Below are 23,010 nucleotides of genomic sequence, written 5' to 3'. Positions count from 1 at the left end.
GCAGAGCCTCATACCTGTTGTACAGAGGCACCTGGGGAGGCGAGATGGGCAAGGAGGGGGTTCACCTGCCGCCTCGAGCATGGACCTGACTATTTGCTCCTTTCCTTTAAGCTATTGCCTTCAGCCTGGCAGAGGGGGGATACGGGACCCCCTTGATCTTGCATTTTTTCTGATGACTGTTCCTGCTTCTGTCTCAGAGAGGGCAGGGCATGGTTCCACAAGTCTATCTCTTTCTCAGACTCCCTGATGCCCCTTAACCTTTCTACCTCCTCTCGTAGCTCTGCCACCAGGCTAAGCAGATCATCCACCTGGTCACACCTCACACATCTGCTCTCACTACTGCCAGTGAGAGGCTCTGGAACTCTCTGCAGCCTGAGACCTGGATGGCTGCATGTTTCCATGGAAGCTCTGTCTGGGTTGCCACATCCATTCTGGTGAGTGCAAAGGACATGGCTTTCCACTGGGTGGTTACCATAGCTAAGCTCCTTCTGAGAGGGTGATGACCACCAATAGAACTCACCTGTTTTGCTGGTGGGGCCACTATGCCCTCCCTGAGTGCCCTTCCACGCAAACTGCAAACTGCCGTGCCACACTGTTGGCAGCACTCCTGGTCAATAGTGCTCCTGAGGCTGTGGGGGGGTGGGCCACTGTTGCTCTGGCAATGCCCAGGCCTCAGTGTCTCCCGCGAGAGCTGCCGGCTCCTGGCGGGTCTCTCCGCTGCCCTGGCATTTCCCTGCCTCAGGAAAACCCCCTGTGCGCCAAGATCTGCCACTCCGCTGTGGGTCGGGCCGGCTCCAGAGCAGCTCCCCTCAGCAACCAACGAGTTGTACGTAAAGATCAAGATCATCATACAGGATTACCCAGAAGACAGAGGATGGTACAGACCTCTCAACTCTGATAAACATCAATTTCATGGAAGTTGGGTTTTAAAGAAAAAAATTATAGCCCTTGCCGTTACAAAAGTTTAGTCTTGTTTGTGTTTGAAGGCGAAACATTTACAATGATGTTTTGGCAAGCCTAAGGAGAGAGGAGCTGCCCAGTAGGTTTTTGGACTAGATGTATTATCTTTGACCATGACCGGTTCCAGCTGCTTCAGAGACAAGTGAAGAAAATTCTTAAGTAGACAATTACAAAATAACACAGCCACAGGCAAGATTTCTTCCTACCTCCCATCAGTTAAAGATTATTTAAACTACAGACTCAGGTAGAACAGAAACTACCTTTTACAGTTGATAGTGTATTTTTTTTAATTTTTAGTGTAAAATTGGATATTCCTATCATCCACATCAAGATCCTTCTTAAAATTCTGCTATGCTTCTAGCCTCCATCTCCTATGGTGACAAGCTCCACGTGATAACTGTACCTAATTTATTCTCCTTTATCAGTTTTAAGTTTTCTCTTTCAAACACTGACAGCTCTCCTGTTCTTGTATTATGAAAAAAATGGGCACAAACTCATGATCTTTCTTTTTTACACTATTTGATGGTTAATCCCTAAAAATTCACCATTTTTCCCTTCCTGGAATTTCTATCAAATCTTCAGTCACTCTTCCAATTACAAGAACATCCCTTGTCCTCATCTCTGTTACATTATTTCTGACACAGTGAGACCAGAACTGTATTCCCCCCTGCTTTCCAAATAAGCAAATATATAATTAATTTCTCTGTCCTTCTAGGTAGCATTTCAGATCTGCAAAGACAGAGAGAATAGGAACAGCCTGAGGAGAAAATGGATGGTAAACAATTGGACTGAAAAAGTAAAGGAAAAACAGTAATCAGCCTACTAAAGGGCTACAGGGCATAAGAGATTTATCCTGTTTCAGCAAAAGACTGAATTTATGGAAAAAAAAAAAAAGTGAGATATTCTTTCTCCAAGTAGTTACATAGATCTTTGTCATCATTAACTGGATAATGCACAAGAAGTGGAGATACAGGTGTAAGTTCACATGTAAAGCAGTGGGCTATTATTATTTGAGTAAAGGGAATTCATCAACAAATGCCCATATTTAGACCTCAACAAGGAGCATCTTCTGGACAGGAGAAAACACCATTACAGCAGGTTTTGCGGGTACCTTCTGGCCACCTCTCTACTTCCCTAAGCTTCCGTGTGATAAGGCACATTTTGCAAGACTGGAAATGCAGTCCATTCTTAGCAATTCACTACCTAAAACAAACGAGTACTTTCCCATTTCCAAGACAGATTACCAAGGCATATTTCAAGCAACATACATAAATTACACTGAAATAAGTAGTAAATTTCAGTATCAGAATGATTATAAAAAGCCAAACTAGCTGACTTAATATGCTCTTACATTACATGAACATAACTAGTTATTCCAATTATAACTGGAAACATTACCTGCAACTCTAGACAACATTTATACCAATGTTTACCCACTGAGAAAAACCAGATACACAGCAAGCAGCTCTGCAGCATCAAACCTTGAAAATGTTGGGTTTTATCCAAACACTGTTTTTCATGTGTTCTTGGCCACGAGTTCTAATAATGCCTTTCATTTGCACATCTATTTTCTATTCAGTCCTCTAAGAAATCTCTCATGAAACACTTAAACCTAATTAGAACTTGTCAAAATGACAGAATATGTAACTTCTTTCCAGAATGTTCTGGTCGCATTTTCACATTTATTGTGTTCTACATGTCTTTGTAATTTTGTTGTAATGAACAAGTATGGCTTTTAACAGTGATGTTTCACCAAAAAAATGTTATGCTGTTAGTTTTTCTTTTTACTTAAAGAAAAATAGAGTTATCCATTTTCATTTTTTCAGAACACGGCTCGTATGCCAGAGCAAACAAGAAGTTATTACTTTGCATTGAAGGCCTTTCCTCCTTCCATCACCTCATCCCCTCCCCTAAGGCCCTCCCACCTCCCCGCCAAAACCTCCCCAGGCTTTCCTCCCCACCCACGCCCCTCTCCCCCTCAAATCACCTCATCGACCCCATCCACTGCCACTCCGCACGTCTCAGTGCTCACTCCACACTTGTCCCATTTTCCCCTCCCCCATGAGCCCATCCCTGCTTCATCCCCCTCGCACCCACCTCGCCCTTCTCCCCCCCATTTCAGCCCCCCCATCCCGCCGCCGCCCCTCCCCGCCCTGCTGAAGCCTCCCCGTCCCCAGCGGCGGCCGCCGCCGCTCGCGCCCTGCGTAACCACCCTCCGCCGCCAAGCGCGAGCGCTCCCCTGACAACCACAGCGCGCGCCAGGCCCGGCCACTCCCCGGCCCCGCGCACACAATGGGCCCCGCGCGCAGCCCCCTCCGCGCCCCCTCGCGCCGCGCACCGGGGCGGCGGTGCCCGGCCAAGGGCTGCAGCCGTTCCGCCGGGCCGGCCCCTCCCGCCGCTCCTGCCCCACTGACCATCGCTGCGCTTGATCTCCACGTAGATCCCTATCTGGATCTTGCCGAAGTTGGCCGCTGACATCGCTTCATGGGGCAGCCGGGGAGATTGGAGGCGCTGCCGGCCGGGCGCACAGGGGGCAGGGAGGGCGCACACAGCAGCAGCGGCAGCGACGGCAGCACCGACCGCGGCAACCCAGGGAGGAAGGGTGGGTGGGAGGAACGGAAGGAAGGACGGATGGACGAACGGGGAGAGGGAGGAGGGGGGAAAGAGAAAAGGCGCCGGCTGGATACGAGGCGCTGGAAGCTGCTGCGCCTGTGCGGCTCACCGCGGCGTCACGGCAGGACCGGCTCACGGGGAAGGCGGGAGCTGGCACAAGATGGGCGCCCCTGCTACCCTGGGGCTGCCTCCCTGCTCGCTCGGGCCTGGGCCGGGAGAGTCTCTCCTCTTGGCCCTGTCCCCGACTTACAAACACACACATGTGCCTGTTTGGCACCAGATGGTGACTGAGCTGCCTTTAATTTTTAACGTAATAGCTTTATCGATCTAATATCTGCTCATAAGGCTCCCGTGTGCCAGGTAGAGCAGCTTAGAAGCATGCTTTGTACTCGCTCCCCAACCTGCCAGTACCTCTTCAGTCCAAGTAAGGTCACGCTGTCAACAGCATCCATCCATCCTCACCTCATGACTGCCTTTATACAACTTAAATAAAAACCAAAACACACTTCATGTTTCTCATTTCCTTATGTGAGGAATGAGTGATTCGTGTAAAGAAAATCTAGTGAATATATGCTTGAAGCAAATGTCATTTATATTGAAATAAAAGAATGTATGTAGGGCATGACCATAAACAGGGGAGTGGTGTTAAATAGAAGAAACCATAATCTTTATGTAACTTCCTGATATGTATAGCTTATGTAACTTCTTGATATGTGTAGCTTATGTAGCTTCCTGATATGTGTATGTTAGCTCCTGATATACTAGTGCAAACCAGTGTTGTAGATAACCGCAGAAATGTCGAGAAGATGTATAGCCAAATAAGGTAGCATTATATAAGTAGAATAACAGAGCGCATGCGCAAACAGAAAGGTCATGTAGAGTGCACTGACGAAGAGGAGCATCTTCCTCCCAACGACCACCGGACGACCACCTAAAAAAGGATGAAGCATGCGCAGACCGGGGAAGTGGTGACGCACTTAGAGAAGGAGTCATCCTCGAAGAAAAAGGCGGAGAAAAGCGAGAAACGAAGCCTAGAAAAGTATAAAGGAAGGAATTGTAAGAAGTGAAGGTGTGCGACTAGGTGGAGCGGAGACTCCCGGCGCACCCAGCGCTGTTTGCTTGCCTCTATTCGTTTAATAAATTGTAAACTTAAATTGGAATCCTGTTTGGGACTAAATCATTTATCACACTTATAATGATTCCTGTACCTCAGGCAAGCTACTTCATTAAACATTGTCCCTTGGGTTTCTCCTCTGGGGGCAATTCCTAATATGATGAAGCCACCATGGGTTTAAACTTGTCCTTCCTGTACAGTTTCCTAGTCACCTTGAGCAGCATCAGAATAAATATGCCTAAACACACAATCTCTTCTTGCCTAGCAAAGCCAGTCTTATTAAAAATAATCCCCCAGTCCATGCTTCAACTGGTAATACATAATGACAACTGACACTGCACCACCACCCCTAAGAGCTGCATGCTCCCACCCAGCCTGTCACCCTCTTTGCCTCACATCTCCTTGCCTCCACTTTCAGTTTCATACTGAAATCAGTATGATACCCAGTAAGTCAGAGTAAAGAAATTATGGCTCTAAATTCCTACAGGCTATCTATATATCTATATCTATGTATATATAGAGAGAGCAGCCCTGCAGAGAAGGACGTGGGGATACTAGTGGATTAAAAATTTGAACATGAGCCAGCAATGTGCACTCACAGCCTGGAAAGCCAATAGCATCCTGGGCTGCATCAAAAGAAGTGTGGCTAGCAGGTCTGTTGTCCCAAGCACACAGGGTCTTTTATACAAAACAATAACAAAGAAGAAATAGTTGATTGGTCACATATACAAAAGTTCATCTGCGCATGCCCTAATTTTAGTTTATCTCATTATACTAAGGTAGACTCACATTTGCATCTAAAATCTCCTAGAGGTGTGGTTTTTAGTCAACAGAAGGGGCAAACATCCAAGGAGAAGAAATTATCCTCAGGAGACCTGTGACCATAAAAGGGAAAAAGGAGTAGGGGGCTAACTCCCCAAATGACCACCGACGACCACTCGAGACCCCCGCGCATGCGTAGTGTAGTTCTGCAACGCCAGCATTATGTAAATATAGTAGATAGGCAGGGAGGCGGAGATTTCTCAGAAAATGTGTGAATATTCATGTCTTTAAGATATATAAAGGATGAACTTTTGTTTCAGGGTATGCACATTAGGTGGAGCGATCCCCCGTGCATCCAGCGCTGCAATAAAGAATGCCTGCCTTCTAAAACTTCAAACTAAGTGTTAGAGGGTTTTCTTGATGACTTTTTTGGTAACACAATAGGGAACAAACATCCAGCAGTGCACAAGTGCTGTCCCAAATATGGGTTCTTCCACGTGGTGTGCAGAGAGCTGAAAAACACACAGAGTTGATATATTTGCTTTTATTCCAAATCTGCACAGAGTTGGGTGCTAGGTGGTAGGTCCACAAAGCTAGCACGCCTCAGTTAATACACAGAAAATATTTGTACACTTTGAGCAACAATTATCAGTATTTTAAAAAGTTTGCTCAGTCATCCTTGTTCTCGTGAGCCTCAGCTACACTTAAAGTCACAGCATCCTTCTTTTTGACTGCATGCGCTCAGTGAGGAGGGGGCTTTTGTGAGTAGGGGGCTTTCCCCACCCAGGGGCAGGTTTCTATTATGCCAATTATATGTTAATTAGATGTTAATTAGGATAGTTCACTCAAGGTTCAGTAGTTGTGTTTCTTTTGTGATTATCTTGTTCCTTCCCTTAAGGTTGCACCTTGTTAACTGCTCACAGACACTAAGCAATACACCCAGCTTCATTCCTTGCATACCTTCAACACGATCGTATACCCAGTGTGCAACACACCAATATGCACACAGAGTAGAGGTATTTTATTTATTTCATGTTTGTGCAAAGATAGGTGCTAGGTGGCAATTCCACTAAGCTAGCACACCACACAGAGGAATTACCACATATTTATCCCATTCCATGATTAGCAAAAACAATAGAGAACCCACCCAAATTTACATTCATTGGCTAGTAATTACCATGTCACCTATTATTGGTTACACATATTCAAACTGGCATGCATGCTCCTAGAAAGGGGGGGGGGGGGTAATTTGCATAGTCCCTCAATTGAGTCAGTGGTCATGAATCTCCCCTTGCCACCTTTACCCTCGTTACTGTGGATTCTGCTGACTTCATGACAGTTACATTTTTCAAGAATGCAGGAACAGCTAAGTCTTCATGGTTTACTGCTTAAGTACAAATACTTCTTTGTTTTTTTGACTGCCAGATCTAGTTTCATTTTAATGTTGTAACCTTTAAGGTACTGTTAACTCCTACACACCCGCACACTAAAGCTTTCCATTTGCCTCAGATATCAAAACTGTCAAAAGTTTAATTTTTTCTTCAATTATTTTCAATCATTTACACACCAAACACCAGGAATAAAGCCATTATCCTGATTTGATGTGAAATACACAAATGAAGCAGTGAACAGTTGTGAGGGAAGCCCAATAGTCTTGTTATTTTAAAACAGAGAATTGCAATTAATTCAGCCATGGGTTCACAGCCATGCTGCACTGAAGCAGTTTGTCAGCAACCCAGGTTTGCAGGCCACTTCCCCACGCAAAGGCTGCACGCCAGTAATGTCTTCTAGCGGGCCTGAGACAAGCGGCATTGGTGCACCCCATGGGCCATTATTCAGTAGCCGTGAACCTCAACTCACTGCACCACAGGTTTAAGCTCACTCCTCTGGGACAGCTGAACAGCAGGGCCGTTCTTAGCAGAGATAAAGAGACACCGGATGCTAGGCTCCATCCACCCCGATAGCCGGTAGCTGCCCTCCCCCACCTTTCCACCCATCAAAGTCAGGCGACGCCTCGTGCTAGGCACACCACCTCGAGTATCCGCCATTAGCGGCGAGAGCCGCATGCGCACCAGAGGGTGAGCTAGACCCCCCCCCCCCACCGTCGCCTGCTGTCCGACGACATCTGCACGCGCTGCGGGGAGAGCTGGCTACGTGTCGCTGGACGATGACGTTAGCAGTGGCGCGCCGGGGGAGGTGGGGTGCCGCAGCGGTAGCAGTTCGTGGCGCGAGCTTCCGAATAGGTGGAGCTGCGCGTGCCAATCGTGGTCTGCGTGCAGCGTTGCCAGCCATCACAGTGACCCGCGCTCACGGTGCCGCCGTTGCCGCCGTCCGGGGGCTTCCCTGGCATCGCGGGACCGCCCTTTTAAGGACTGAGGGGGGGGTGGTGGTGGCGGCGGCGCGGGCCTGGGAGTAGGCGGCTGCGAGTTGCCGCCCCAGCGCGGCGGCCTCTGCGCCCCTCAGTATAAGGCAAGCAAGAGTTAATTTGTATATGCGTAAACGTGGACGCAGCTGAGGTATGTTCTTTGCCTGGGAACAAGCTGACTGTCCTTGAGTCTGTCAGGACTGGATAGTGAAGGAATTTCTAATCTCGATTTTGCCTCAAATTTATCCTTCAAGACAGGAACATCCCGAAGCATGAGTGAACTAATTATGTGGTTAATCAGTATGTTTAGAATAGTCAGCCAAAAGCATGATTAAGCTGTATCCTTAACTGAACTATCCTCAATATAATACTAAAAATCGTACCCATAGGTCAAGAAGACCCCAGCTCAGGTCAGACTCCCACCCCCGAGCATGTGTAGTATGTAGAAATGTTTGTGTAATTGTAAATAAATTGACTGACCAATCAGTGTGAGGGGGGGCTGAGTTAAGGTAGTGGCTATAGATAAGAATGCGTATAAGAAATGCCGTGAAATGTCCCTAGTTGTGCTAGCCTTGTGGCTCTGCCAACTAGCACCCAAACATGCGCACCTTTGTAATAAACCGATATCTCGTCTCTGTGTGTGAAATTGGCTTATTGCACACTGGGTAACGAATCCATCTTTTTGGACAGCAAGTATGGTGGCTGGAGGTGCGACGTGGAGCTGGTCAGTGCTGGGTTCTTGCGGGTGCTGCGCTGTGCAGGCTGGCAGTGGGCTGGGGAGAGGGAAAGAGAGGGAAAAATGGTTTCGGCTTAGAGCAAGGCACAGCTTGGAGGAAGGAGCCCGAAAGTTGGAATGCACCGAGCGATGCTCTTCCTGGCAGCTTTTGACCCATATATATAGGCTGTTTGTTTACACCTGCTGTGTTTTTATTTGAGCTACCAGGTGCTGTTCTGTGCTAGTGCAGTGTTGTTTTTATGTTGTGTGTCATTTTCTGTGCTGACTTCTGTTGATTGCCAGGGATAAGACAATTTGGCTTTGCGTTTTATGTTGTTTGGCAATGGCAAAGTGCTTTCTCCGAGTCAGGAGAAAAGATGAACTGTTACCTAATTTCAGGGGACTATTTCTTAGTTCCAAATTGAAACAGTTTTCAGTCTGTGTAGAATCAATGGGAAAGCATCAGAAGAATATGAAGCATTAAGCTGTGTGGTTTGTTGACAGAAGTTGTTTTTTTGTAGGAAAGGGCAAGTATTGGTCTTTCATTAAAGATGGTTATTTTCTTCCCACAGGTTTTTGAAGAACAGCAGTTGAAGTCTTACTGTAAAACAGATTCTTCTCTAAATCAGTCAGTCACAGAGAATGGCATTAGTTATGCTAACCATATTACCAGGGGTTGGGAGCAGGGGATACCAGTCACAAGTATTCATAATATGCGAGAACTACCTCAGTCTCTGACAACAGCATGTACCTTATGGGTTTTGACTTCTTGAAATTTAACACTAGGCTTTTTTATCGCTGTCTGCTTTTCTTCTTTCATTGTACCATTCTGCAAAAGGGCATTTAGCATCTGTGCTGGGTTGACCCTGGCTGGATGCCAGGTGCCCACCAAAGCTGCTCTATCACTCCCCTCCTCAACTGGACAGGGGAAAGAAAATATAATGAAAGGCTCATGGGTCAAGATAAGGACAGGGAGAGATCATTCAGCAATTACTGTCACGGGCAAAACAGACTCAACTTCGGGAAATTACTTTAATTTATTACCAGTCAAATCGGAGTAGGGTAATGAGAAATAAAACCAAATCTAAAACCACCTTCCCCATACACCTCCCTTCTTCCCCGGCTCAACTTTACTCCTGATTTTCTCTACCTTTTCATTCCCCAGTGGTGCAGGGGGATGGGGAATGGGGGTTGTGGTCAGTGCATCACACATTGTTTCTGCCACTCCTTCCTCCTCAAGGGGAGGACTCACACTCTTCCTCTGCTCCAGCGTGGGGTCCCTCCCACGGGAGACAGTTCTCCATGAACTTCTCCAACATGGGTCCTTCCTACAGGCTGCTGTTCTTCACGAACTGCTCCAGCATGGGTCCTTTCCACGGGGTGCAGTCCTTCAGCAACAGGCTGCTCCAGTGTGGATCCCCCACGGGGTCACAAGTCCTGCCAGTAAACCTGCTCCAGTGTGGGGAGCTTTCCACAGATCTCTTTCCACAGATCCACAGGTCCTGCCAGGAGCTTGCTCCAGTGTGGATTTCCCACGGGGTCACAGCCTCCTTCAGGCATCCATCTGCTCTGGCATGGGGTCCTCTACGGGCTGCATGTGGATATCTGGTCCACCATGGACCTCCATGGGCTGCAGGGGCACAACCTGCCTCACCATGGTCTTCACCACAGGCTGCAGGGGAATCTCAGCTCTGGCACCTGGAGCACATCTTCCCCCTCCTTCACTGACCTTGGTGTCTGCAGAGTTGTTTCTCTCACATATTCTCGCTCCTCTCTTCAGCTGCAATTGCTGTGCACCATTTGTGGGTGGTTTTTTTTTCTCCCCTTCTTTAAATATGCTATCACAGAGGCGCTACCACTGTCTCTGATTGGCTCAGCCTTGGCCAGCGGCGGGTCTATCTTGGAGCCAGCTGGCACTGGCTCTGTTGGACATGGGGGAAGCTTCTGGCATCTTCTCACAGAAGCCACCCCTGTATCCCTCCTGCTACCAAAGCCTTGCCACGAAAACAGAATACAGTGCTATATATTTAAATGGTATAACAGAGGTTTTTGTTGCCCAAGCTTTACATATAAAGTTTTAACACTGTATTATCAGAAGCAGGTTTTAACTGTGGTGAAATTGAAATGGTTTAAGGCAGTTTCAGAGCATGAGGGCAGACTGAAACTTGAATTTCTATTTCAGCTGTTGCACATTAATTTGTTATAAAGTGTTCTGTCCTAGCTTTTTGAAAATCTGTTTAAATGAGGTGAAGTTGGAAGAATTCAAAGGAACAAGACTGGTCTTTTGAGATGGGGCATCTTATAAGCATACTATTAAACATTAAAAATATTCTTCTGTTGTCTTTGTATCCCTTTGTTTTTGATGACATCATTTTGGATGACATCCCCTATGTCATCAATACTGAACCCTATGATAAGAGTTTCTTCTGAGCTGTATCCAAGCAAATTCCTTGGAATAGTCCCATTGTTGTGGTGGGTTTTTTTACTGCTTGTTTGTTAGAAGTGTTTTGCCAGTTTGGTGCTTTCCATTTAACCTGAAAGGCCATTCTTCTTGTCCTCAGTATTTTATAATGTAATCTGAGTTACTTCCCTAAATATTATTGTCAGCCTTGCTCACTGCTGTTCTTTATTCGTGTGTTCCTCCTTCTTAGTCTTTGTTCTTTTATCCCTTGTCTTCTGCATGCTGATTCTTTTTTTCAGACCTAGTTTGAATTTCAGTGTTGCATTTTTGTAAAAATAAATTTGTAGAAGTTCTATTCCTCTGTTATTGTCAATAGCAGTATGGGGGGAAAAAAAAACATAACTCTTTCCTACTTAGACATTTTTGTCTTCCTTACTATGACTTACATTGGGAAAAGTATAGACAGCCTTGTTCATTTATGTAAAGAAAAATTAATCTGTTTTTTAAAATCTCAGTAATGACTAACATTAGTCATTGTAGTGATTGTGGTCATTAGTGTAGTGGGTAGTGGTTTTAAGAGAACCTTCAATAGCCAAGATACTGGTAGGATGTGGTGGTGTGGTTTTTTTTTACTGCTCAGTACAAATACATATGGCATGATTGATACAGGTACTGAAACAAGGATCTAAAACAATTATAAAGTTTTAGCATGTGTAACTAATCAACTGTAACTTTTGCAAATTTCTTAATATATGAAAGGTTATTGATTACATGATTAGTTTAACTTTAGTATAAAATTCTTTAGCCTAATAACCATGTGATTATGTTTAACGGCCTACTCTCATAGTCCTTAGGCTGTATTTGCCTCAATGCTAACATTGTGACTATGTGTAAACGGTTAATCACGACTAAAGCAGGCCTCATGAAAATTAAACCAAAGAAGAATTAAGAGCAAGGACTGAGAGATGAATGAGTACAGAGAAGATATCTTAACCTTGAGCACAGAGACAGACTGGCAGGAGTGCTCTAACAAGGATGATAAGAAGGGATCACTTGGCTGTACAACAGAAGGGGCAAACATCCAAGGAGAAGAAATTATCCTCAGGAGACCTGTGACCATAAAAGGGAAAAAGGAGTAGGGGGCTAACTCCCCAAACGACCACCGACGACCACCCGAGACCCCCGTGCATGCGTAGTGTAGTTTTGCAACGCCAGCATTATGTAAATGTAATAGATAAGCAAGGAGGCGGTGATTTCTTGGAAGATGTGTGAATATTCATGTCCTTAAGGTATATAAAGGATGAACTTTTGTTTCAGCGCACGCATGTGTCCTGGTTTCAGCCAGGATAGACCTGGTTTTCTTCACAGAAGCTAGTGTGAGACTGTGTTTTGGATTTGGGATGAGAAACTGTTGATAATGTGCTGATGTTTTGGGTTGTTGCTGAGCAGTCAAGGACAGGCCAGCTTCTTGTGCTGGCCTGCCAGCGAGCAGGCTGGGGATGCATAGGAAGCTGGGAGGGGACACAGCCGGGACAGCTGACCCAGACTGGCCAAAGAGATATTCCCTACCATCCGACGTCATGCCCAGTACATAAACTGGAGTTGGCCGGGGGGCGGAAATAGCTTCTCAGGGACGGGCTGTCGATCACTGGGTGGTGAGCAATTTCTGTATTGGGCATCACTTGTTCTTGTACATTCCTTTGTTGGTATTATCATTGTTGTTTCCTTCTTTCTTTCTGTCCTATTAAACCGTGTTTATCTCAATCCACGACGGTTTTTTTTCCTAATTCTCTCCTCTGTCCCACTGTGGGAAGGGGAGTGAGCGAGCGGCTGCGTGGTGCTTAGTTGCCGGCTGGGGCTAAACCACGACAGTCCTTTTTGGCGCCCAACGTGGGGCACGAGGCTTGAGATAATAACGGTTGCAGGTCACAATATCAGTTTATTTGATTTGCATGATGCTCTCGTCTTTGTTGTACATGTGAAAGATCGGTGTTGGTTTCTGCGGGCTGCTGTACTCTGCAATGATTAGTAATGTCTTGCCTGTGAGTTTTGTTTTTAGAACACTGACCTTGAGCTTAATGTGGTATCATCTGAGCTCTGTAATAAAGCCGTTACTGTATTTTGGCTACTGTCTTGTGGAGACGATTAACAATTATACTTCTGCCTCTGAAAGGCTTTTTATGGAGGAAATGCAGAATGGTACCTTTGCTACCCTCTATCATAACGTTTCCTCCTTCATGACAATAATTTTTCCGTATTTTGAACACCCTTGGGTAGTTAAAATACCTCTATTGCTACTTCTGGGGAACATTGTTTCGGTTTTGTCTAAGGTTGGCAAGCAATTTAAGAATATCATCCAGAGATCTGCCCCAAGGCTGGATAGTTATGAATGGCAGGGCGTGTGGAACAGCATGGGCAAATGCCTAGGGCGGTGGGCACCTCCGGTGTTTTGGAACTTCACTCCCGAACAAGTGCAGAATCCTGATAAACTAGCAGAATATCTGGAAGAAGTATGCTGTCAGCCTGGCAGCTCCAAGGAGACACAAATCATTGCAATGTGCTGGGGCCTGGCCCATGCCTACTGAGCTCTATTTAACACTATGCAAAGGGGAGAGAGGCTCTCTGAGTCTGATGGCAATGTGGCAGGCACTGTGACTACTCCAACCCCTGTGGCAGGCACTGTGACTACTCCAACCCCCACGGCGGGCACTGTAGCTACTCAGACTGTTGCAGCTGAACCAGAGAACCAGCCCATCCCAGTATCAGTTGCCCCTATAAAAAAGAAGAATTCTTGGAAGTGAAAGTCAGCTCGTTTAGTAAGGGAGGAGGAAGATTCTGCTAAGAAGGAGCCAGAGGAAGAGAGTGAGGAGGCAGAGTGCTCTGAAGCAGGGCCATCACAAGCACGGAAGAGGGAAGAGAGCGAGTCATTGCGTGAAGAGGAGGAAGAGGAAGAACTCATAAAAGAGACGGTAACTACCCGATCTCTATCCCTGAGTGAATTGCGAGATATGCGAAAGGATTTCAGCCGTCGTCCAGGTGAGCACATTGTCACCTGGCTGCTCCGATGCTGGGATAATGGGGCCAGTAGCCTGGAATTAGAGGGTAGGGAAGCCAAGCAGCTGGGATCCCTTTCTAGGGAAGGGGGCATTGACAAAGCAATTGGAAAAGGTGCACGAGTCCTCAGCCTCCGGAGACGACTCCTGTCAGGTGTGAAGGAAAGGTATCCCTTCAAGGAAGATGTTCTATGTCACCCAGGCAAGTGGACCACCATGGAGAAAGGTATACAGTACCTGAGGGAGCTAGCTGTGCTGGAAGTGATTTATGGTGACTTGGACAATGGACAATCATCCAAAGATCCAGATGAAGTCAATTGCACGCGACCCATGTGGCGGAAGTTTGTACGGAGTGCACCATCATCATATGCCAACTCATTAGCAGTAATGGCCTGGAAAGGCAGAGAGAGACCAACGGTGGATGAAGTGGCTGGCCAACTCCGGCAATACGAAGAAAGTCTCTCTTCCTCCCTATGGGCCTGCGTCTCTGCTGTAGAGAAACTGTCCTGGGAGTTCCGGCAATTAAAGAGGATATGACCTACCCTCCACCCATACGGACCAGTGTCTCGGCCATTAGGAGTAAGCGCTCTTCTGTTCAAGAGAGAGGATATAGAGGATACACACCACGAGCCACCCTGTGGTTTCAATTGCGTGACTACGGAGAGGACATGAGGAGGTGGGATTGAAAACCTACCTCGACCCTAGAGGCACGAGTACGCGAGCTGCAAGGAAAGACAATTACAAAAGGGGGTTCAGGTTCCTCGAGAAAAATCGTCGCTCCACTTTCCAGTGGGCAGCTTCCCAGAAAGAATAGAAGAGCTGATCTCACCTCTGATCCTCTTGAAGGGACTTCTGATTCCTATTTACAAGAAGTGGGTAACGAGTACTATGAGCAGGACTAGAGGGGCCCTGCCTCCAGCCAGGTGGAGGAGAGGGACAACCAAGTTTATTGGACTGTGTGGATTCGATGGCCTGGCACATCAGACCCACAGGAATATAAGGCTTTAGTGGACACCGGTGCACAATGTACCCTGATGCCATCAAGCCATATAGGGGCAGAGCCCATCTGTATTTCCGGAGTGACAGAGGGATCCCAACAGCTGACTGTGCTGGAGGCCGAAGTGAGCCTAACTGGGAATGAGTGGCAGAAGCATCCCATTGTGACTGGCCCAGAGGCTCCATGCATCCTGGGCATAGACTATCTCAGGAGAGGGTATTTCAAGGCCCCAAAAGGGTACCGGTGGGCTTTTGGTATAGCTGCCTTGGAGACGGAAGAAATTAAACAACTGTCCACCTTGCCTGGTCTCTCAGAGGACCCTTCTGTGGTGGGGTTGCTCAGGGTCAAAGAACAGGTGCCGATCTGTCGTGGTTTAGCCCCAGCTGGCAACTAAGCACCACGCAGCCGCTCACTCACTCCCCCTCCCGCAATGGGACGGGGGAGAGAATTAGGAAAAACCTCGTGGGTTGAGATAAACACGGTTTAATAGGACAGAAAGAAAGAAGGAAACAACAATCATAATACCGATAAAGGAATGTACAAGAACAAGTGAGGCCCAATACAGAAATTGCTCACCACCCCGTGATCGACAGCCCGTCCCCGAGCAGCGATTTCCGCCCCCTGGCCAACTCCAGTTTATGTACTGGGCATGACGTCGGATGGTAGGGAATATCTCTTTGGCCAGTCTGGGTCAGCTGTCCCGGCTGTGTCCCCTCCCAGCTCCCCGTGCACCCCCAGCCTGCTCGCTGGCAGGCCAGCACAAGAAGCTGGACTGTCCTTGACGGCTCAGCAACAACCCAAAACATCAGCACATTATCAACAGTTCCTCATCCCAAATCCAAAACACAGTCTCACACTAGCTTCTGTGAAGAAAACCAGCTCTATCCTGGCTGAAACCAGGACAGTATCCACCCCTTATTCCATACCATTTACGTCATGCCCTGGTCCTATACTTTTCAATCCATTCAAATTATTCATTATTACTCTTCCTGTCTTTTAATATATACACACAGATATCACTCTCTTAGTCCATGGGCCATCACTTCAAAATATCTATGGAGTTCAGTCAGTCCATGACTCTGGGCTTCATCCATCATAGCAGTCTCTCAGGGCAGGGGAGATGGTATGTGGTGTTGGATTGTCATCTGGCACGGTCCATGTCCATGATCTGCAGGTCGAAGATGTCGGTCTCGAGGGATTTGTTGGGCGCAAGCTGCTGAAGCCAGTTCTGGTTTCATCACTGCTGCACGTTGCTTGGTTTCAGTGAAGCTCATTCTTCATCAGTCTGGGTGATTCTTACTATAATACCATTGATATGGTAGATAGCAGCCATAGTAGTAATGTCATACTGAACAATTAACATAATACAATTCAAATCATTGACTGTTTTCACCCAAAATCAAGTCTCCTTGAGGTACACATCGGACTTCCCCATCCTTCTGCATTACCCACCAAGTGCACCCAGGTCCCTGGGCAAAGGCAATCCCACGAACAGGTTTGCCTTTTCCTAATGCAGGAGTAACCCAGACTGTCTTCCCCAGCATGTTTCTCACATGCACCACAGGGACTTTATCCCCTTCTACAGTACGTAGAAGTTTTGATTGGGCAGGGCCGGCTCTATTAGTAGATCCCCTAGTGTTGACTAACCAGGTGGCTTTGGCTAAATGTTTATCCCAATTTTTGAATGTCCCATCACCCATTGCTCTCAGTGTAGTCTTTAACAGTCCGTTGTATCGTTCAATTTTTCCGGAAGCTGGTGCATGATAGGGGATATGATACACCCACTCAATGCCGTGCTCTTTGGCCCAGGCGTCTATGAGGTTGTTTCGGAAATGAGTCCCATTGTCTGACTCAATTCTTTCGGGGGTGCCATGTCGCCATAAGACTTGCTTTTCAAGGCCCAGGATAGTGTTCCGGGCGGTGGCATGGGGCACAGGGTATGTTTCCAGCCATCCGGTGGTTGCTTCCACCATGGTAAGCACATAGCGCTTGCCTTGGCGAGTTTGTGGAAGTGTGATATAGTCAATCTGCCAGGCCTCCCCATATTTATATTTCAACCATCGTCCTTCATACCAGAGAGGCTTTAACCGCTTGGCTTGTTTGATCGCAGCACACGTTTCACATTCATGGATAACCTGTGCAATAGCATCCATGGTCAGGTCCACCCCTCGATCCCGAGCCCATCTATATGTTGCATCTCTTCCCTGATGGCCTGAGGTGTCATGGGCCCACCGAGCTATAAATAATTCACCCTTATGTTGCCAGTCCAGATCCACCTGAGCCACTTCAATCTTAGCAGCCTGATCCACCTGATGGTTGTTTTGATGTTCTTCGGTGGCCCGACTCTTGGGTACGTGAGCATCTACGTGACGTACTTTTATGATGAGATTCTCTAGTTGGGCAGCAATATCTTGCCACAATTCAGCAGCCCAGATGGGCTTGCCTCTGCGTTGCCAGTTGCTCTGCTTCCATTGCTGCAGCCACCCCCATAGAGCATTTGCTACCATCCATGAGTCAGTATAAAGATAGAGAATTGGCCTTTTTTCTCGTTCAGCAATATCTAAAGCCAGCTGGATGGCTTTCACCTCCGCAAACTGACTTGATTCACCTTGTCCTTCAGCCACTTCTGCAACTCGTCGTATAGGGCTCCATACAGCAGCTTTCCACCTTCGATGTTTGACTACAATACGACAGGACCCATCAGTAAACAGGGCATATTGCCTTTCGTTCTCTGGCAGTTCATTATATGGTGGAGCCTCTTCAGCACGCGCCACCTCCTCTTCCGGTGATATTCCAAAATCTTTGCCTTCTGGCCAGTCCATGATCACTTCCAAGATTCCCGGGCGATTAAGATTTCCTATTCGAGCCCGCTGTGCAATAAGCGCGACCCGCTTACTCCACGTAGCATCAGTCGCATGATGTGTAGAGGGGACCCTCCCTTTGAACATCCAGCCCAGCACCGGCAGTCGGGGTGCCAGGAGGAGCTGTGCTTCAGTACCAACCACTTCTGAGGCAGCTCCAACTCCTTCATATGCTGCCAATATCTCCTTTTCAGTTGGAGTATAGCGGGACTCAGATCCCCTATATCCTCGACTCCAAAACCCTAGAGGTCGACCTCGAGTCTCTCCTGGTGCCTTCTGCCAGAGACTCCAGGTAGGGCCATTCTCCCCGGCTGCCGTGTAGAGCACATTTTTAACATCTTGTCCTGCCCGGACTGGCCCGAGGGCTACGGCATGAACTATCTCCTGTTTGATTTGTTCGAAGGCTTGTCGTTGCTCAGGGCCCCATTTAAAATCGTTCTTCTTCTGGGTCACTTGATAAAGAGGGTTTACAATCAGACTGTAATTTGGAATATGCATTCTCCAGAAACCCACAATGCCCAAAAATGCTTGTGTTTCTTTTTTGCTAGTTGGTGGAGACATAGCTGTTATTTTGTTGATCACATCCGTTGGGATCTGTCGACGTCCATCTTGCCATTTTATTCCTAAAAACTGGATCTCTTGTGCAGGTCCCTTGACTTTGCTTTGTTTTATAGCAAAACCAGCTTTCAGAAGGACTTGAATTATTTTCTTCCCTTTCTCGAAAACTTCTTCTGCTGTGTTGCCCCATACGATGATGTCATCAATGTATTGCAGATGCTCTGGAGCTTCACCCTGTTCCAGTGCAGTTTGTATCAGCCCATGGCAAATGGTAGGGCTGTGTTTGCACCCCTGGGGCAGTCGATTCCAGGTGTATTGGACACCCCTCCAAGTGAAAGCAAACTGTGGCCTGCACTCTGCCGCCAAAGGGATTGAGAAAAACATGTTAGCAATATCAATGGTGGCGTACCACTTGGCTGCCTTTGACTCCAGTTCATATTGAAGTTCTAGCATGTCCGGCACGGCAGCGCTCAGTGGCAGTGAGACTTCATTCAGGCCACGATAGTCTACTGCCACTCTCCACTCTCCATTAGACTTTCGCACTGGCCATATGGGGCTGTTAAAGGGTGAGCGAGTCTTGCTGATCACTCCTTGGCTCTCCAGCCGACGAATCAGCTCATGGATGGGGATCGGGGAGTCTCTGTTGGTGCGATATTGCCGCCGGTGCACTGTTGTGGTAGCGATCGGCACCTGTTGTTCTTTGACCCTGAGCAACCCCACCACAGAAGGGTCCTCTGAGAGACCAGGCAAGGTGGACAGCTGTTTAATTTCTTCCGTCTCCAAGGCAGCTATACCAAAAGCCCACCGGTACCCTTTTGGGGCCTTGAAATACCCTCTCCTGAGATAGTCTATGCCCAGGATGCATGGAGCCTCTGGGCCAGTCACAATGGGGTGCTTCTGCCACTCATTCCCAGTTAGGCTCACTTCGGCCTCCAGCACAGTCAGCTGTTGGGATCCCCCTGTCACTCCGGAAATACAGATGGGCTCTGCCCCTATATGGCTTGATGGCATCAGGGTACATTGTGCACCGGTGTCCACTAAAGCCTTATATTCCTGTGGGTCTGATGTGCCAGGCCATCTAATCCACACAGTCCAATAAACTTGGTTGTCCCTCTCCTCCACCTGGCTGGAGGCAGGGCCCCTCTAGTCCTGCTCATAGTACTCGTTACCCACTTCTTGTAAATAGGAATCAGAAGTCCCTTCAAGAGGATCAGAGGTGAGATCAGCTCTTCTATTCTTTCTGGGAAGCTGCCCACTGGAAAGTGGAGCGACGATTTTCCTCGAGGAACCTGAACCCCCTTTTGTAATTGTTTTTCCTTGCAGCTCGCGTACTCGTGCCTCTAGGGTCGAGGTAGGTTTTCCATCCCACCTCCTCATGTCCTCTCCGTAGTCACGCAACTGAAACCACAGGGTGGCTCGTGGTGTGTATCCTCTGTATCTTCTCTCTTGAACAGAAGAGCGCTTACTCCTAATGGCTGAGACACTGGTCCGTATGGCTGGAGAGTAGGGCATATCCTCTTTGAATTGCCGGAACTCCCGGGACAGTTTCTCTACAGCAGAGACGCAGGCCCGTAGGGAGGAAGAGAGACTTTCTTCATATTGCCGGAGTTGGCCAGACAATTCATCCACCGTTGGTCTCTCTCCGTCCTTCCAGGCCATTACTGCTAATGAGTTGGCATATGATGATGGTGCACTCCGTACAAACTTCCGCCACATAGGTTGCGTGCAATTGACTTCATCTGGATCTTTGGATGATTGTCCATTGTCCAAGTCACCATAAATCACTTCCAGCACCGCTAGCTCCCTCAGGTACTGGATACCTTTCTCCATGGTGGTCCACTTGCCTGGGTGACATAGAACATCTTCCTTGAAGGGGTACCTTTCCTTCACACCCGACAGGAGTCGTCTCCAGAGGCTGAGGACTTGTGCACCTTTTCCAATTGCTTTGTCAATGCCCCCTTCCCTAGAAAGGGATCCCAGCTGCTTGGCTTCCCTACCCTCTAATTCCAGGCTACTGGCCCCATTATCCCAGCATCGGAGCAGCCAGGTGACAATGTGCTCACCTGGACGACGGCTGAAATCCTTTCGCATATCTCGCAATTCACTCAGGGATAGAGATCGGGTAGTTAACGTCTCTTTTATGAGTTCTTCCTCTTCCTCCTCTTCAAGTGATGACTCGCTCTCTTCCCTCTTCCGTGCTTGTGATGGCCCTGCTTCAGAGCACTCTGCCTCCTCACTCTCTTCCTCTGGCTCCTTCTTAGCAGAATCTTCCTCCTCCCTTACTAAACGAGCTGACTTCCGCTTCCAAGATTTCTTCTTTTGTACAGGGGCAACTAATACCGGGATGGGCTGGTTCTCTGGTTCAGCTGCAACAGTCTGAGTAGCTACAGTGCCCGCCGTGGGTGTTGGAGTAGTGACAGTGCCCGCCGTGGGGGTTGGAGTAGTGGCAGTGCTCGCCGTGGGGGTTGGAGTAGTGACAGTGCCTGCCACAGGGGTTGGAGTAGTCACAGTGCCTGCCACATTGCCATCAGACCCAGAGAGCCCCTCTCCCCTTTGCACAGTGTTAAATAGGGTTCGGTAGGCATGGGCCAGGCCCCAGCACATGGCAATGATTTGTGTCTCCTTGGAGCTGCCAGGCTGACAGCATACTTCTTCCAGATATTCTGCTAGTTTATCAGGATTCTGCACTTGTTCGGGAGTGAAGCTCCAAAACACCGGAGGTGCCCACCGCCCCAGGCATTTGCCCATGCTGTTCCACACACCCTGCCATTCATAACTATCCAGCCTTGGGGCAGATCTCTGGATGATATTCTTAAATTGCTTGCCAACCTTAGACAAAACCGAAACAATGTTCCCCAGAAGTAGCAATAGAGGTATTTTAACTACCCAAGGGTGTTCAAAATACTGAAAAATTATTGTGATGAAGGAGGAAATGTTATGATAGAGGGTATCAAAGGTACCATTCTGCATTTCCTCCATAAAAAACCTTTCAGAGGCAGAAGTATAATTGCTAATCGTCTCCACAAGACTGTAGCCAAAATACAGTAACGGCTTTAGTACAGAGCTCAGATGATACCACATTAAGCTCAAGGTCAGTGCTCTAAAAACAAAATTCACAGGCGAGACATTACTAATCATTGCAGAGTACAGCAGCCCGCAGAAACCAACACTGATTCTTGACATGTACAGCAAAGACGAGAGCATGATGCAAATCAAATAAACTGATATTGTGACCTGCAACCGTTATTATCTCAAGCCTCGAGCCCCACGTTGGGCGCCAAAAAGAACTGTCGTGGTTTAGCCCCAGCTGGCAACTAAGCACCACGCAGCCGCTCACTCACTCCCCCTCCCGCAGTGGGACGGGGGAGAGAATTAGGAAAAACCGCGTGGGTTGAGATAAACACGGTTTAATAGGACAGAAAGAAAGAAGGGAACAATAATGATAATACCAACAAAGGAATGTACAAGAACAAGTGAGGCCCAATACAGAAATTGCTCACCACCCCGTGATCGACAGCCCGTCCCCGAGAGGCGATTTCCGCCCCCTGGCCAACTCCAGTTTATGTACTGGGCATGACGTCGGATGGTAGGGAATATCTCTTTGGCCAGTCTGGGTCAGCTGTCCTGGCTGTGTCCCCTCCCAGCTTCCTATGCACCCCCAGCCTGCTCGCTGGCAGGCCAGCACAAGAAGCTGGACTGTCCTTGACGGCTCAGCAACAACCCAAAACATCAGCACATTATCAACAGTTCCTCATCCCAAATCCAAAACACAGACTCACACTAGCTTCTGTGAAGAAAACCAGCTCTATCCTGGCTGAAACCAGGACACGATCGCTACCACAACAGTGCACCGGTGGCAATATCGCACCAACAGAGACTCCCTGATCCCCATCCATGAGCTGATTCGTCAGCTGGAGAGCCAAGGAGTGATCAGCAAGACTCACTCACCCTTTAACAGCCCCATATGGCCAGTGCGAAAGTCTAATGGAGAGTGGAAACTGACAGTAGACTATCGTGGCCTGAATGAAGTCACGCCGCCACTGAGCGCTGCTGTGCCGGACATGCTGGAACTTCAATATGAACTGGCGTCAAAGGCAGCCAAGTGGTACGCCACCATTGATATTGCTAACATGTTTTTCTCAATCCCTTTGGCGGCAGAGTGCAGGCCACAGTTTGCTTTCGCTTGGAGGGGTGTCCAATACACCTGGAATTGACTTCCCCAGGGGTGGAAACACAGCCCTACCATTTGCCATGGGCTGATACAGACTGCACTGGAACAGGGTGAAGCTCCAGAGCATCTGCAATACATTGATGACATCATCGTATGGGGCAACAGAGCAGAAGGAGTTTTCAGGAAAGGGAAGAAAATAATTCAAATCCTTCTGAAAGCTGGTTTTGCTATAAAACAAAGTAAGGTCAAAGGACCTGCACAAGAGATCCAGTCTTTAGGAATAAAATGGCAAGATGGACATCGACAGATCCCAACGGATGTGATCAACAAAATAACAGCTATGTCTCCACCAACCAGCAAAAAGGAAACACAAGCATTTTTGGGCATTGTGGGTTTCTGAAGAATGCATATTCCAAATTACAGTCTGATTGTAAGCCCTC

General features: G+C 47.8%; 1 protein-coding gene across 3 annotated transcripts in view; it reads right to left on the bottom strand.

Annotated features, from left to right (window-relative positions):
* Window positions 1–3,438, bottom strand: part of LOC309415101 (kinesin-like protein KIF2A) — a gene marked incomplete at both ends in the record, with an annotated part of 119,162 nt that extends 115,724 nt beyond the window's left edge. For all 3 annotated transcript variants that reach the window (XM_082012543.1, XM_082012544.1, XM_082012545.1), the window contains one exon: window positions 3,375–3,438. In XM_082012543.1, the coding sequence (XP_081868669.1) occupies window positions 3,375–3,438 (64 nt within the window). The remainder of the gene's footprint in view (window positions 1–3,374) is intronic.
* Between the last annotated feature and the right edge of the window lie 19,572 nt (window positions 3,439–23,010).

This window comes from Phaethon aethereus (genome assembly GCF_964289735.1).
Source record: "Phaethon aethereus genome assembly, chromosome: W".
In the NCBI taxonomy this organism is placed as follows: domain Eukaryota; kingdom Metazoa; phylum Chordata; class Aves; order Phaethontiformes; family Phaethontidae; genus Phaethon; species Phaethon aethereus.
This window is presented reverse-complemented; position numbering and strand designations above follow the sequence as displayed.